This window comes from Aptenodytes patagonicus, chromosome 1 (genome assembly GCF_965638725.1).
Source record: "Aptenodytes patagonicus chromosome 1, bAptPat1.pri.cur, whole genome shotgun sequence".
NCBI classification, from domain to species: domain Eukaryota; kingdom Metazoa; phylum Chordata; class Aves; order Sphenisciformes; family Spheniscidae; genus Aptenodytes; species Aptenodytes patagonicus.
Window position 1 is genome coordinate 137,922,295 of NC_134949.1, and position 17,151 is coordinate 137,939,445.

Below are 17,151 nucleotides of genomic sequence, written 5' to 3' on the forward strand. Positions count from 1 at the left end.
CAGACTGTTGGGACTGCAGTCTCAACCTCCATTGGTTTCAGCTGACACAGAACAACCTCCCTGTACCCTGGCTGCAGCACAGCCATCACTCCAGCTTTCAGCACAAGCTTCTTCCCAGAGTCCTTCTGCAAAGTCTGACAGATACCTGTCCACAGACATACATTTACATACATTCTAATGAAGTCAGCTAGTCTCACTATGTATGTTACAACTATGACAACTGCAACACAAATGCTTGCTCTGTCCAAAAGATGTAGTGTCCTTTCAATATCAAAGTCTGTCATAAATATTTCCACTATTAACAGAATAGAAAAGCCATTAAGATTTACAGTGCGATACAAGCATATTAGTCATATCTTACATTTCAACCACAAGATAATTTATCTTGCCCATACAACCACAGCATTTTAAAATAAAGCAGCACATTAAAGTTGCCAAAAACCTCATTCCATGAGTTTTGCATTTCTTTACAAACCTGTCTAATTTTACAGTAAATCAGTTCCTTTACATACCTCAAAAACTCTACACTGATAGGAACAGAGTTCAAATGCATAATTTTAGCTAGGTTATTTCAGAGCTTAACAAGGTTATTTCAAAATGCTGTACTCAGATGCTCCACACATCAGAAGACTAGTTAAGTTATGGGCATGACAAAAGAAATACAACTTCGGAGACTTATACTTCATTCAACCGTCTGCTGGGTCTTGTCACATTTTTGTACAATTGCACACAGCTTTGTGGCATTCCGAGTTCAGGATTACATACAGAAAGGATCTTCAGATGTAAGCTATACCACAATTACATTATCCATGAGGTGGCTATACTGTAGCAAGTATACAAATCTGAAGTTATTTATTTTTAACTAGAGCTGCATTAAAAACTTCTCACACAAGGGCAGAATCTTATTTATGACTTTATAAAATACAACGCTTGGCATTTTGTGAAGTAACAAACATATCCAAATTTTCAAAATCTATTTTGCAGAAGCCAAACCAGTAACTTGCATTAGGAGTGGATAGCAAGCAAAAAGAGAGTATTTACCCCCAAATGACTAATTTTCTCATCCCATTGCACCTATGTCAAATTCTTACACCTTTACAGATGACAAATTTTCATGTCTTACACTCTACAACTGGAGACATTAGCTTAAAAACCATGTATCTGTTTATAAAGTACATCTGTTCTGCTTTTCCAAGAATTGCTTACAGCTAAAATATGCTGTAGTATGCCTAGCTGATTCTTGAAATTATGCTTTTAAATTCAAAGACACAAGCACTACAGATTCAGCTGAAACAATGAAGAAAACACAAGTCAGTTAGCAAAGCCCAAATTTCATGCAAATAGCCCTAATGAGTTGTTAAAAGGAGAAAACCAGCTTGCTAGTAGATTTTTAGTTAGTTGGTTTCCTTTTGTCCCCTTCCCTTTTTTTTTACCTGAAAAATGTAGATTGCAATACATATACAGCAATACTTTTTTACATCCAAATATCATACCTGTGTGAAGTATTTTCCATCTTGTTTCAGGACTTTCATTGAGAGGTCAAGAATCAAACGCAGAAATTCCCATGTGGAATCTGCATATAGAGTATAATTTAAAAACAGAACAGCACATTACTGGCTTGTTCACTATTACGTATTCAAGACTTGCAACATATCTACTGTTTAAAAAGTAGCTATCCTATACCTTTAAAAAAAAATAAAACAACAAACCAACAAGAAAAACCACCAGTGAAAAACCCGCACAGCCCACACTTCCACCATCATTGCCATTGTATATCTTTCTTCACAGTAATTTTCCAGATGTTTCCAAGATATTACAGAGTGGGGAAAAATTTACTGGAGTGTGAACTCCCCAAATACTTTCTCAAGAATGACATGAGTTCATATTATTCCGGAATAAGAGCACGGTTTAAAAAAGTCCTAGGCACTTGCTAATTTTTTTCTAACATTCAAGAAAAATTCAAGAAGAACAGATGTGTTACCATCATTCTCTGCCTCTCAGATTTGCTATTAAAAGTGCAAGAATCAAAGTATTTTTGTTGCAAACTGCCAACTATCATGCAGCGGAGGGGCAGAAACATGGAAAATCCTCAGAAGTTTAGGAAAATAAATAAGATTAACCTTCTTCTGGAGATGTGGAGATTGGCACAGCTGTCAGATCATTAATTACATAATCAAACATCCTTCCTTCTTTGGCATACCTCTTCAGTACGGGAATGCAGTCTTCAATTAGAACCTATAAGAATGAAATACTGTAGCTAGTCCTCAAAAAACCCTAAAACTGACCAGATAAAAGGAACAAATGCAGATTCACAAGAATTAAGAGGAGGGCAAAAGTACAAAATTAAATATGCATTTAATTTTAGGCTCCATTTTCAACTTTTTACATCATATAGAAAGGAGGAACAGCTGTAGGAATTATGACAACAACAACGTAGGCACTACAGGACTGAATAACCTAGCTCTGTCACCAATTGCTGGGTGACCACTATTCTACCTACCAAATGGTAACAAGTTTAGCAGTCCCCCAACATACGAGTAAAATAAGGTATTTGTATGAAGGGCCACTGACTCATACAAAGTAGCATGTGACTTCTCTGTTAATTTTTTGCATGCTTTTTTTACCTCATATCTGTAAACTAGTATGTGAGAGCACCTTAAGGAGCAGTAATGAAAACAGAAAGAAAAGATTTCCAGTGAAGATGTCAGATTACACCTGGGCTAGTTTGGAAGCTCTGTCAGATGCAGCACATAAAGAGTTTAACTACAGGGATGCATGAATTTTTTTTTTTGATTTTTAATATACTAGTACTATAATGGTAAGATATTTTGCCTGCAAATTAAAAATAAGTTTTAAAATGTGTATTACAAATTCAGATATTCTCAACAGTACAGGACAACTAACTTAAATACATGTTTCTTCTATCCTTTCATCAATTTCAGGAACGATGTTTAACACTGCATCCTTACTGCTATTTCCTCTTTATTTGTAAGCTATGGCAATAAACATTCTCCTATTTCACATTCCTTAAAAGCTATATGGAATTATTTTTAAAAGAGTTTGAAGATGCAGAGTTAAAATATTGACACTAATGTACACTTCCAACACAAATCCCACTGCCAGCTATTAAATTTTAGAAGTGTCATAAAAAAGGAAAAATCCTTCCCAAAATTAAGAAAAATCAGAAGACTTTTCCCCAAAACTTTGTCATAGCAGTCTTCCAGGCTATATATAACCATATTTGAAATACTACATCTAATGAAAGAAAAACAAAACATTACCTGATAGCACTCTCCTTCCAGATTGTCTAAGACATCTCCGCATGTTTTACGCATGTATTTTTTACACCCGTCGATCACCATTTGGTCAATGTTTGAAGCTGGTTAAGGCATTCTACATTCCAGAAATAATACAGGTAACAGTTTCTATTTCTTCAGAAAGAAATTCTCAAAAAGGTGACAATCAGAGGAATAGTAACATGTGTATCTTGGTATACATATTGTAACAGCCAATTTTACATAATCATCTCCAGATTCAGTTAGAGGTTTAGGAAGTCCTTATTTTTGGTTTTAACCAGTATTTCTGGTACCTTAGGTTACCATTACTGTGAAAGCTTGAAACGCGAACAATAGGATAGTGTATTTTAAAACCCCATAAAGCTAAACTAGGTTAAGACTTTAAGCTACATTTTTAAAACAATTATTTTTAGTTTTTAGCAAGGGGATCCCAAAACCTAGGATGATCAACATTTCACATGGCTATCAGTGGTTTACATTACAAACTATTTGAACTACAGAATGTTGAAAACTTTATTTGTATCAGTATTTTTAAGACGTGGCAAGAGTTGATCATTCTGCCACCAACACAATTCAAGTCATGACATTCCTATTGATTAAACTTTTTTTGCTTCTAGGAGTTATTGTTTACAGCTTTCTTTAGAAAAACAGAAGAACCCGAGAAGGCAGAACTCAGCCCAAACCACAGACTTGACAGACCTGTCGTCTGTTATCAGAGAAGGTATCAGTCTGATGACAGAAGCGTTCCTTTCCAGTTCTATGTAAATCGCTGCTCAAGAGTTATAGTACGGACTGGAAACTTGAAAGCACGTGCTACATAATGATGCACAAGTATGTTGTCGCTAGGTCTCTCTAAGCCAACAAAAAGAAATTTTAGACCCTATCTCCTCACACAAATCAGAACCTGATAGTTAATAGCGCTCAATGCTAAAACATCAGCAGAAAACGCAGGCTGAAAAGTGTTGAAACGAATGATCAGTCATTTGTCAAAGGATATCTCTACCATAGTAACCATCTTTGGCTTCAGTTTGACTATCTCATATAGTATACCTCCATCACCACCTCCTAGGATTAGCACTTCTTTCCCTGTGTAGTCTTCCTTTCCGCTGCCCATTATGGCTTGAGTATATGCCAGGTCACTCTCTGCCAGATCTGAATGGAAGGAAGAGAAAGAGTTAGACAGAAACATTACACCTTTATTCTTCTCATTGATTGGTATTAATTTGTTATTAATCCAAAGGTGATATAATGCAGACCAAAGCAAGAGCATGTACAGAAGCAACCTAGCTCTCAGAGACAGTCCAGGTAACAGCAGGCTGGTGATTTACCAAAAGCTAATGAGATCCTCCTCAGAATCCCACACAGGATTTCTCTGTTTCTCAATACAAACCCAACAATGGTTACCTCAGCATTAGGAAGTACTGCATACCAAGAGAAGCAAAGTTATAGAGCAAAACTGTCAGTACTTAGGACTTGACGTCCACACTTGATTCTTCAGTGGGTTTTTACCTCAGACTAGCGCTGCAAGAGACAAATCAGGAGATTTTTGAAAGCATACCCTGGACCCCAACTAAAAAGAGCAACCTAGATGCACCCCAGTGGATCCCTGCACAGAAGCGTAAGTATGAACGTTAACACCTAACTGCTGAAGGGCCCTGAAGCATGCCTTCTGCTGACTTGTTCACCATTAGCTTCAAAGCAGGCAATAACATTCCTAAGCTGTAATAATGGATCTGAGCTACAAGGGCAAAGCTTTGTGCAGCAGCACATCATGGCATCTCCCATCATCCTGCCTGGCAATCAGCACCTCACTTATAAGTGCACGATAACGAAATGACAAGGTAGTATTTTAAAATCCCATGGAAGGTAAGTAAGTAATGGCACACTTCCCTTTCTGAGGCACATTGTGACAACGTTCAAACAAAACCTCATCTCCATATGAAACGCCGATGAAAATGTCTGGCTAGAAGTATGGAATACCTAATTCAGTGATCTCAAATACAATTCTAACTGAATTAGAAAATACCTTGCTAATGAATTCAATAACAACACTTTTCAGCTGCCATCTGCACAGAAGTCCCCCTGACAGTTGCAAAAAGCTAACTGAACGGTTAGAGGTATTTCTGGTGATTCCAAAAAGTTATAGTCAAATTTCTTAATTACTCTGCCATTAGACTGAAATTGTATTCTATCCCTAGACAGCAACATCCCTCATTTACCTCAGTCAGTACTTTTCAACATATGTACTCAGACATTTTACAAAGCATACTCCTTGATGCCTAGGTTTTCTAGCAAACAGCATTCTTATCCAGCTTAAAAGAACAGTAGCCCATCTTCTCCTAAGTTAACTTTCAAAAATACAAAGCTCAGCAGGCACAGAGTACCACATATAAAGACCCTCCCGTAAAGGTTGGGTCACTTCTGATAACTTAGAGTTCAGCTGAGCATTTTGAAGACAGAGTCAAAAGATGTTCAGAAACAAAGCAGCTAAATGGTTTAAGATACAGCTGTCCTGTATGTCACCAAGCAGGTAAATCCAACAGAGCAGCAGGATTATCCCCACACACCCACCAGCTCCTACTTCTTCATATTTCTTTAGAATTCCGCTGCGTTTTCAAGACTGACAAAGTAGCTTGTTTTACTGTCAAAGAGAAGCCCTCAAGAGGTTGGACTTGCAACAAACAGGTAAAAGCTCACATGAAAGAAAGGAGTAGAGTAAGCTCTGCTAGAGAATGCTGACTTCTGTTCTCCTGTGCCACCTTCCACAGCAAAGATGACAACTTTGGAAAAGAAGAAATCTTTTTTTGTACTCTAGGTTTTACATTGGTCAGCCTTTCTGATTAAAATACTTTATATACAGGAACATATATGTGTACATGCATATATGTAGCTTCCAGCATCAGAACCATGACCCTTAGTAATCTATTAAAAATGTGCCATAGCAAGATAGAAAACACCACTTCCTACAATTTCATGCAAAAGACGCTCAAGTGACACGATACTTACTAACATCCCCACTGAGGATAAGAATATTCCCAAACTGTTTTGAATGCAGAATTTTAATATTCTGAAAAGGTGAATCTTCATCATAAACAACTTCATCTATGTCATACTCCACCAGGCGCCCATCAGCTGTGGGCCAGTATCTATCAATGACACCTCCTCTCAAAATGGCTGGCAATCTAGAAAGAAATAATAAGAAAAAAATTACAAAACATTTGAGAATTTAAAAAAATAAAGTTACCTCTAAACATCCTGTGGATTCACCATAATAAATAAATAATATTTACAAGAGGGACCTAAGAAAACTTGCAAGATTTAACACTCAGATATAAGAAACCCATCAGCCATATGTTAAATATATATCTATGCCTTAGCAAGTTATGAAATATAAATACTTGTTCTTTATGTACAACTTCTACAACGTGCACATGAATCTCTCTACCCTAATAGAGGGGATTTACATAACATAGCAGCCTCTGCAGAAGAAGCGGCTCATGACTAGAAGTGGATACAATACAAAAGCAGAATGCAGACAAAAAAAAAAGAGACAAAACCTCTTCGCACCTTCAGCTCAGCTAAGAATGCCATTTTGATATTAGTGGATCTCACCCTTCTAAAGTTGTAATGAGAGACATTTTAAATACATACACAAGAAGTGAACTATTATAGTGTTTTGGACTGAGCCAGGTCACCCTGCAGTACATAAGCATAATCCTTGATATCAGCTGACAGTTTGCGTTACTTTTAAAAAGTGGTTTGAGCATCTGCATAGATTTAGGTTTGCTGGGTTTTGATTTTTTTTTTTTAATTCCATATAGAAGTATCTTGGTTCAAATCAGTATTTCACCTGTAAAGACAAACTATATTTGAAATGGCAGTGAATGATTAAAATGATGGCTTTCCACTTTAAGCAAAATGTGCAGGCGCACAGTTCATCAGATTTCCCACACACACTTCAGAGTTAAGATTTTTTTTTTCCAGAGGAGAGTACAGCAGAAGACCAGACATAGATAAGCTTCTTTTAAATGCATTAGTGATTCTCAGTAAACATTTCAGAAATACTTTCTACCCTCAGTGAGCCGCAAGATGGCAGCACACAGTGAGAGCAAGAGCATCTATTCACTACGTCAAGACAACAAAAAGGCAGGAACAACTTTTCCAGCAGCATTAATTCTAGTGGAGCTGCATGTGTGAAGCTAACACCAGAAGGATGCAAAACAAGTTTACAAAAAAAAAGTTGAGGGGCGTGTGACAAGATCCATGCCAGATCCACTGTTCTAGAAGGTTCATCTTCCTATACTAAGGTCACCAAATTAATCTACACCACTTCAGGGAGACTTTTTCCTGACCCATTTTTAACAAGTTCCTATCATAGGGATTCCACAAACTCCCAATATCGTATTTCAGTATTAAAATATCCTCAGAGAGAGCTTCTCCCCCATATACACGTACACAAGATGATCTACACTTGCATGCTGTGCAGCAGGTGAAGCTTTACCAAGATGAAGTAAAGCAAGATAACTACCTCTGTTTTGCATACAACTGTTAAACACAAAAAACAATGTTCAAGGTATAACATCACTTTTCAGATCATTACCACTTTACTTGTGCTCTCGTATAGCCTTCAGATTACTTTCTGCTATAGTACTGTTTGGCTGTTTTCCCATTTTGTAGTTTGCTCCTTGGCTTTACCGAATCTTCTTGGTTTTACACTGCTTTTTACTTTTCTTAAACCATTTCCACTTCCACGTTCTTTAAAGCACCTGCTGCACCTTCCAGCAAGTGCATACCTGCAGTAAGTGCTCCCTGGTTCTGAGGTGCCAGTCACTGCCAGACAGCCACCAGGGAGACACCAACAAGCTGTGTCCTTCCAGACCCCTGGGGAACTCCAGCACGCATGCTGTTTCAGCAGTAGGGAACAAACCACAATTAGCATCCCTACAGTTTAATATATAACCTTGTATTTAAGTAAACCAAAGTGACAGAAGGCTTGCAGTTATATTAAAAAAATTTGCTAAAAACATTTCTATCTTCTTGGCAGGGCCCTAAGCACACAGGTTCCCCTGGGGTTTTTGCCACATGTGCCTAAGGCCAGCGCCACGAGGTACAGCAGAGGCAGAGCTGTGAGAGAAAAAGTTGCAGCAAACCTTATCAGGGCAAGGCCTCCTCCACAGGCTTGAGCTTCATTTTAGCTCCAGCCCTCGCCCCTGGTCCCTGTCCAAGCTACACTGTAGCTCTGCCCACACCGGCCCAAGTCTTTCGCTGATCCTTGACACCTAGCTTTGTCTTGGAGCTGCCTCAGTACTACAGCCCAGCCTGGCAGTCACAGGGCTGGGGCTGACCCTGGTCACCATCACCAGCCCGGCTCACCTTGTCCACAAGCTGTGCGATGTGGTCCGAAGGGTACAGGGCCAAGCCCTGGCCGATCCCCCTGCCACCCTTGGCTCCCCATCCCTTCCAGAGCAGTCTGCTCTTGCTTCCTGGTTGCATTTTCTCCCACCATTTCATGCAACCATTGCAGCAAATTAAAGAAATAATCCTTGCTTAAAGTAACAATATGGAAGATGAAGCTTAACAAAACGACAAACCTCACAGTACCTTCAATTCTGCAATAAAGCAGTTTTAAAATATTGGGGGAAGACACATGCATAAATTCATACTCCAGGCTATTCATCGCAGTTAAGCAAATTATGCTTTGCTGTTTATCTTCAGCAGCTATGCAGACAAGCCACATACAGAAGCAGAGGTACAAACTTACCGTTTCACCCTTTTTATATTACCATGAAACAATTCTTTCATTCTTTCTTCTACTTTGTTTAGAAGCTGAAAAAATAGCAAACAAGAGGTGGAATTTATAGGCAATCACTTAATGTAAAATATCTGTTAAATTAGGCTACTTGGAAGGCAATAAAAAGTAGCACCTGCACTGAAAGGCTTTGAAATGTAACATTAGAAGCCTATGAGTAACTAGCTGGTTGCCTTAGCCTCATTACTAGCAAGAATGTGCATATTGTAGCAGCTGTCATCCCTGTGTTTAGCTCTCCTCCAGGACAACATAGCCAGACCTTTCAGGCACAGCCAAAGAGGGAACATGAGAACCCTGTAAGGTTTCATTCCCGCCAAAGCAGTGGCCTATTCCTCTGCAGTATCCGATTTCTGGAGCCTTCGTATCGGGGAAGCTGAAATTATTTTTCTCCGTGGGGAAGAAGTTTGAGTACAGAGGCTCCCCATCTCTCAGATCAGAGAAGGAAAAAAGTCATACACTAATACACCAGGTTGCGGGTTGAGCATCACTTCTCCCTCACTGCCCTGGGTGCCTGAAGAGACCTGAGCCCTAACCAAGGCTGCTATGTCTTTACAACTTTTACAGCAAAGAACATGAGGCCCAGGACATGCAAAAGAGTGTGTGCGCATGCGCACTCATACGTTTATGCAACTACAATGGGTGTTACTACTCCTCATCTGTAAGCATTTGGGTTCAAACTTTGATATTTAAAAATCTTTTACCAAGATATACTTTGACAGACCTGAAGAAAAGGGGCTCCCCATGCAGTTTGATAAGCCTAATAAGATAAGCCTCGCTCATACCTGATCAACTTCCTCTCTTCCTTTTGTATGATCATTGTAGCTTTGCAGATCCACCAACACTAATCCATGAGGGTGAATTCTCAAATTGGCAAAACTACAAAATAAAGAGAGAGACAGTGATGATTATTTTATTATTAAAAATCAGAGTGAGTGAGGAAAAAAAAGCCTTGAGATGAGTTACAAGAAGTTCAGAACGCACATTTCTTTTTCCAGCCATCTGTAACTGTTGGCAGTGGCAGCTCCAGTCTTCCTCTGCAAGTCACTAAGCAGGAAACAAAGTTGCAAGAGCATGCCAGTCACTACATAACTAATAAAATCAGCAGGCAGCAAGGCAGTGAAACAGGGTGTTTAAACCAGAACAACTATGGTACGAGGGGAAAATACACTGCCTGCTAGTCTCAGCTCTTTCAATAAGGCCTGCTTGAACAGGTGTGTTGTGTTGGGTTTGTTTGGTTGTTTAACTGAAATTAAGCCTCAAGAAAACAACTGGACACTTTTCTTCCCCTGTATCTTCCTTCTCACTTCTTGGTTGTTTTTCGTTAACTTTATAGCAACTATTCACAGAGACAGCGTTCACATTCAAAGCTGAATAAAAATTTATAAGTGAGAAACAGTAAGTGTCCTGGAGCAAACCACAGCTTGACTAGCAAAGAAATTACAGCAGCAAGCTCTCATTGATGAATACAGATGCAAGACAGACAAAATTCCTACTGTAGGCTGTATTTATTACAGGAGCATTTAAAGACCAAAAAGCAAGGCTTCACCATGCTAGGTGTTGGGTGGACAAATAGGGGACCTTCAAGAACTTGCAACAAACAAAACAAAAGATAAGGACTATGGGGAAGGACACAAGAAAACAAAAACTGAGTAGCAAAGGTGATATCCTTTCCACACTGGGGAGAGAAGACAAAAAAGAAACAGAAAGGCTACACAGGGATTATGTAAAGGAAGGGAAGGGAAGCATACACTGAAAGTAGAGGGCAGAGGAGGGGATGGGAACAGGAACAGCCAAGCAAAGAAAGAAGGGTATTCAGGGATGGAAGCTCATTAGTATAACACAGAGAAACCCCAGGTAAAGCTGTATACAGTTCTCTGAATGCCCCTTTCTTTGCGTGTCTGCTCTTACCACCCCTCTCAGCCTCAAAGGCAAAACACAAACCAACTCTTGTTGAGACAAAAAGCTTAGATGACCTCCTATCTCCCCACCACTCCACATTTTTGTCCCTTCCAGAGCTCCTTTCCTAAACTGTCAGCCTCAGGATAAACACCACCTCTCCCGTGGTGGTGGGAACTTTGGCCAGCAAACATCCTTAGCTGCAGTCAGAGAGAAAAACCTGAATATTCTAGAAGTGTTATCTGAAGATTATAATTCTTTTTGTAACTGTAAAACGATCAAATGATGAAATTGACTGAAGTGATTCAAGAATAAACACAACACTTTTGCTGGCTTTGGACAGCAGTGATCTGTAGCTGTGACATGTTTACAGTGACAGAGAAACCAGAGAGTCACCCACTTCTCTTTATAAGATGAGCCTGGGAAGTCTCGGGCTTTCCTGAAGACTTTACGCACAGGTCTTGCCTTCAGGAGGAAGACATTTCTATACAATATGCACATGCCCACCGTGTTTCCCCCTCCCAAGTATCTGCAGATTGTGACAATCTTTTAGTGACCCTCCCTACACCTCAGCGATTGTCCACTAGGTGTCCTCCCGACAAGTGTTTTTGATTAGGGACCAGAAGACATCTGTACTCCCAATGGCCATTAAGCAAAACCACAGAATAGCCTTAAAATATGCATTTCCCCCCCCAACCCCCGCACCAGGTAATTACTCCTGTATAAAACAAAACACACAATTTTACCCTGATGAAAGGATGAACAGAAAATAGTCAAGGAGTAAACAAAGATGCTGGGGGTTTTTTTGGTTTTGTTTTTTTTTTTTTCTTTTTAACTACCAGATAGAGTGCTATCACGTAAGAGACCAGGTTTATGCACTAATTAGAAGAATGAGAGTGTTTTCAGTATTCAAGATATTTCTAAGGCAGCTTTTTGCTTCTCTCATACAAGCTATATAAGAAAGTGTTTAGGGAGAGCCAGCAAACTCATTCTACCATACTCCTGCCAAAACCAAAGCAAAGCAGAGGAACCTATTCTGAACTTCGGCAGGTAAACGCTTTACCTGCATGTTTTAGGATGCTGTGCCCCACTCGCTGGCAACTGACACAGTTCAGTACTTTTGATACATGGGCCACTTCATACTTTGCACAGTGACCACAACATCTCACAGTTTAAGTTGATGTTCCCACCAATACCGCTAAGACACAAGTAGGACCATTAAACAATAAGAAAAGAGAGGGCAGAACACAGATGCTTCAGTTTTCAAACACTTCTCTCTGTGACCTTACAAGCCCTTGAACCAAAGGGACTCACAAATGAGTTGCATGCTTCTCCTGGAGCCTCTTGGTACTCAGCATAGAGGGAACAGCTACTGCAAAGGACAGCTCTGGAGAAAACCTGACCAGGATTCTGTTTATGATTTTCATGTCAGCGGGGGTTTGTTTTGTAATGTGCCTAACATGAGAGGAAAAAATAGTCAGGCATAAGTGTAAGAACAAACAGCTTTATCGCAAGACTCCAGGAGACAGTGTCTTTTTTTTTGAAGGAGAGAAAGACAGAAGAGCAGAGCTAGCTAGATGGAACCACTGGTCACTCCAGCAGGTTTTGGACAGAACCATTCACAGCGAAAAGGGAAATTTCTCGTGAAGTCCATAGACCTGCTCCAGGCCCTCAGAGCTGTGGCACTACAGAAAAATGAGTATTTGCAGTTCATGAGACAGCACTGTTATCAAGTTCTTTGAAATCTGGCACAGTACCAGAAATATTTGCACTATTAGAAAAAAAACTTATCAGTTTATTCCCATATTCCAAGGGTTGCTATTGACACAAATAAGCAACAGATTGTCCCATGACTTGAGTTTTCTTTTAAATTCCTTTCCTACAAGAATCACATAGCTGTCATAAGATTTGACAGCTGACATTGTCTTCACTTCCCCTGTGACTGCACAAAATACTTCCTCAGTAGGGGATGTCACTGCCTTTGCTTTGGGGTCTTTTTTCGGGTGGGAGGCAAGGAGAGGCAGACAGGAGGGTTGCTCTGAAAAGCATAAAGGCACAACTTCAGACTTAAGTGATATAATAGCATTAGAATACAGAGGCAGTAATGCTGCAGAACCATCATTCATTTCATCAAATTGTTACCCCTACTGGAATAGTAGGGTCCTGACACCTGGGGCAGGGGGGAGAGATATGAAAGGCAGGCACCAGGCTGGAGCAGTGTAATGGGACAAAAATTCAAGTTCTGAGTGTCTGGCTGATAATCTCAGACAGTTAATTTATGGTAAATCATCTTGAATGAAATTAAAAATTCTCAAAGAAGCCCATACAGATCCAGGTTGGTTATACCTTGGTTAAAAGTCACCTGGTTGGAAACAAACACCCAAAATAAGCTAAGATGCCTGTAAAGATTTAAACACACAAACAGTACAAATGTACATTCAGAAAAGCAACCAGTCTAGTAGCATTAAGGCAACAGCAGCAGGCCAAGGCTGAACCCACAAAAGACTTAGTAGCTTCAATCAGTAGAGAGCAAAGGCTATGCTGGGCTTTTGTTACATTATACTTGTCTGCTGGCAGAATGCATGTGAATGCAGGTTTTCAGCAGCAGCTCTTTTGATATTTGGAAGAGGGTTTTTTAAGAACGATGATAATACAGTTTCCATTTTCTACCTATGAAAATATAGCTAAGATTACTTTACAACCCAAATGAGGGGAGAAAACTGCGAAAAATGAAGTTTTCTTCAAAAGTCTCCCCTCCTGCATCTTGTCTTACTGAAAAATTTAATTCCTGTTTTCAAAATAAAACATCTGCCACATCTTTGGTGTGTGCTCGCATGCACTTGCATAAAAGCAGTGAGGGAAAAAAACCTCAGTGAAGAGGGATCCTCTCCTTTCACTAGGCAACAAAATCTTTATGTGAAAAGCAGCCCCCACTGTAACAAGGCCTCACTTTTTGCTGCACCTGCATACCTGCCACATCTTCTAGGGCAGTACTCAAGCTTTTTGTGCTTGCACGCAAACCAGTCTCAACTACAGAAACAATTTATTGAGTGCTGCATCTTGCCACCTGAACAACAGGGAACATCAGATGTTAAGAAATAAATCCCAGTTGCATGAATCAAAAAAGTAACTGTTTGAAACTGAGAAAGGTTTTGGATGAGCATCCTCTTTACTTGAACCAGAAGCAGGGAGATCGACACATTCTAAGCTAAAATGTGTGTCCTACCTTAGTTACTTGTACTGAGTAAGAAACATTGCAAACACATATTTGAGAAAGGATTTCCCACCACCACACCCAGAGAATAAAACTGGATAGACAGACAGGTACCTACAAACCCCTCTTCACCCGTCAAAGCTTTGATCTGCTGACAGACTAACTTTGGGTCACTACAGAATAGATAGAATAGTTCCAAGTATTTGAAAGATAGCTTGCCAATAAAAGCATCACCTGTCAAATTACTCATAATGAGGGAAGAAATGAAAACCTGCTTATACTAAGAAATCACAAAATAAGATTATCATGACATTGTTTCAATAAAGCATACTCTTTTAAAATGCTCTTCATCTTAGAGTACTTAAGGGACCTTAAGGAATTAAGCAACCACAGTTTTTCACGATACCATTATTCCTGTTCTTTTTACAAAATAAGGAAATTAAACCAGTGAAAGCTACCACAGTTCTAAACTGTTGCTGATTCCTAGCAACTGCTTCCAATCCTTCAGCCCATTTTTGCACTCTGGGTAACTCCATGAATAAACTACAACATTTTTGCCTGAAACAAAAAGCTGAGGAATGTTCATCCTGCTCCTTTAAAATATGCTGACTAGCATATAGAGTGGTTAGCAAAAGACCAACACAGCAAACAAAAGTAAAAACACTCACCCCTCCCTTCATGCTGTTAACATATTAATCATTATCTCAGTGACATACAAACCAACTTCAACTGGGTAAATCTTGCACTGTTGTGAACAGTGAAGTCAAATACCAGTAGGATTACACTTCTCTAAACAAGGATTCAGACACAGAACAGAAGCTAAAAATGGATGTGTGTATAGGGGAGGTCAAAGCTTTTCTAAGAGACAGTCTTCTACTGTAGAAACAGTGACTAAATTTCAGGTTTTGTGGGTTTTTAAAGAACTTCTGGGTGGAACATGACAAAAGAGGGAGCACAGATGCACAAAGGACAAAAAAAAAAACCAATAGCTATATACAGTATGTAACAGAAGAGTACTTGCTCACAAGCAGTGATGCTATCAAAATATAGTATTAGTTGAGAAGATACTCAACAATTTCCAAAGAGTAGTTTTAATGATTTTCTCCCTAAATAAATCTCCCCTAGATTTAATAACTTTAATCTGTTAAGATGTACTGGGTCCTATGACTCTGTACAAAGTACCATATACATTATATGAGATAAAGACTTCACATTCCCAACATTTCTTTTTAACTGTCCAGTCTAAGCTAGACTAAGTGACACTTCAGTAAAAGCATGCTGCTTAAGGTGACCCTGAAAACATTCTGGAAGTGATCTGAAAACACACATCTCAGGAAAACAAGACTGCTGGGGCCCCAAAACTCAGAGCCAGAGCTCCTCTTCTGCATGTGCTACTGCTCCCCAACCAGTGTTTGGGCAAGGGGGCTGGCAAAGCAGAGAAGCATAACCATCCCCACCTCTACAGACAGGGACTTGAGTGGCTCAAGTGAGCCATTTCCTGCCCAGCTCTAGAGCCTTGTGTTGACAACCCATTACTAGATGTTTTCAGCTGAACTTCCCTCAATTAGGTCCTTTGTCAGAGTAAATCACAAAGTAAATGGACCAGGTAGAGTTGCCGCGTGTGACTTTTGCTTGCTTAGCTTCAGACAAAGGAGAACAGGGATCTGTTGCTTTGGTAATGACAACAGGAAAGCATGGCTTAATCCCCAAATCAGCTCCAATTCAACCACAGCCCTCCATGGGGCTGTTCACACGGTGTCTTTGTCAGAGACAAAGCTTTGTCAACAGCAGTGCCCACAATTCAACAATCTGTAGCACGGGGCACCCTGCAGGCTACGGGGGTTATCTCTGCAGACTTTGGAGTTCAAGACACTCTTTAGCAACGTATTACTATCTCATCTCAAACATTTTTTCCTGGGATTAGTACCCAGCTTGTTACATCAGCTGCACATCTTTGTCTTGCAATGGCTCAATCACCTTTGACTGGTTAAAAATGTGTTTGTATGTGCATACTCACAAAAACCCTACTCACATACAGCACCGACTCATGCATCTTTCATCCTGGGGAGCTTTTGTGCCCAGTAACACCCAGCCGTCCTTACAAGAAACTGCTCGTGACATACCTACCCCTCCATCACAATTTTTCTGCTTTTTTACTACAAGCTACTTCATTTCTAGAAGTACACTGTTTTGCAGGGAAGGAAGAAGAAAGGCCTGCATGCCCTGGCTAATTTCCTCCTAGTTGTGTCAGATAAGATTTTTATGCTAATTAAAAGAAGTATGATATTTGACATCTCTCAAATAAAATGCAGACAAAATTGCTAGCATTAAAATAAAGCCTATTTAGTTAATATCAAGTCCTCTGTATGTTCACCAGTTTGTTCTTACCACTCACAAGATATTTGTTTGCTTTGCAGGGTGTTTTTTTTTTTTAAAACTGTCTAGTCTATTGGTTTTTAAGTGTTCGCACCCTTATTTGTTTCAGTTAACTGAAACTACATCAACCAACATTAACAGAAATATGCTGTCTAAGGCTGCCTTAAAAAAAGTATATGCAGTTTCTTTAAGTGATCTGAAAACTCAGAACAAAACTGCTGAGGTTCCAAGACTCACAGAAAGTTCTCCTGCACATCCTACTGTTCCCCAATTCAGTGTCTAATGGAGCTGGCAAAGCACAGAAAAAAGTACCCTGACACTGCTACAGACAGTAAGTTGTCTAGCTAAAGTGAGTAATTTCCAGGGAAGATAAATCCAGTATGCACTGAAGTTCAGATGGCAATGAATATACCAAGAGAAAGCAATAACCGTTCTTTATTAATTTACATTTAACACTGCACCAGAAAAAACAGCTGCTTACAAAATGAATAATCTCCTCTTAATATTCAGCTCTTCCGTACACTCTTGTTCTTCATTCTTCAGTTTTGAAGCTGTACCAC

At 39.6% G+C, this 17,151-nt stretch overlaps 1 protein-coding gene across 1 annotated transcript in view; it reads right to left on the reverse strand.

The window, feature by feature from the left end:
• Window positions 1–17,151, reverse strand: part of SMS (spermine synthase) — a 53,323-nt gene that overhangs the window by 13,884 nt on the left and 22,288 nt on the right. The window contains exons 3-9 of the mRNA XM_076356289.1: window positions 9,888–9,981; window positions 9,058–9,122; window positions 6,303–6,478; window positions 4,292–4,448; window positions 3,282–3,369; window positions 2,121–2,235; window positions 1,494–1,573 (exon numbers count right to left, since the gene is read on the reverse strand). Of these exons, the coding sequence (XP_076212404.1) occupies window positions 1,494–1,573; window positions 2,121–2,235; window positions 3,282–3,369; window positions 4,292–4,448; window positions 6,303–6,478; window positions 9,058–9,122; window positions 9,888–9,981 (775 nt within the window). The remainder of the gene's footprint in view (window positions 1–1,493; window positions 1,574–2,120; window positions 2,236–3,281; window positions 3,370–4,291; window positions 4,449–6,302; window positions 6,479–9,057; window positions 9,123–9,887; window positions 9,982–17,151) is intronic.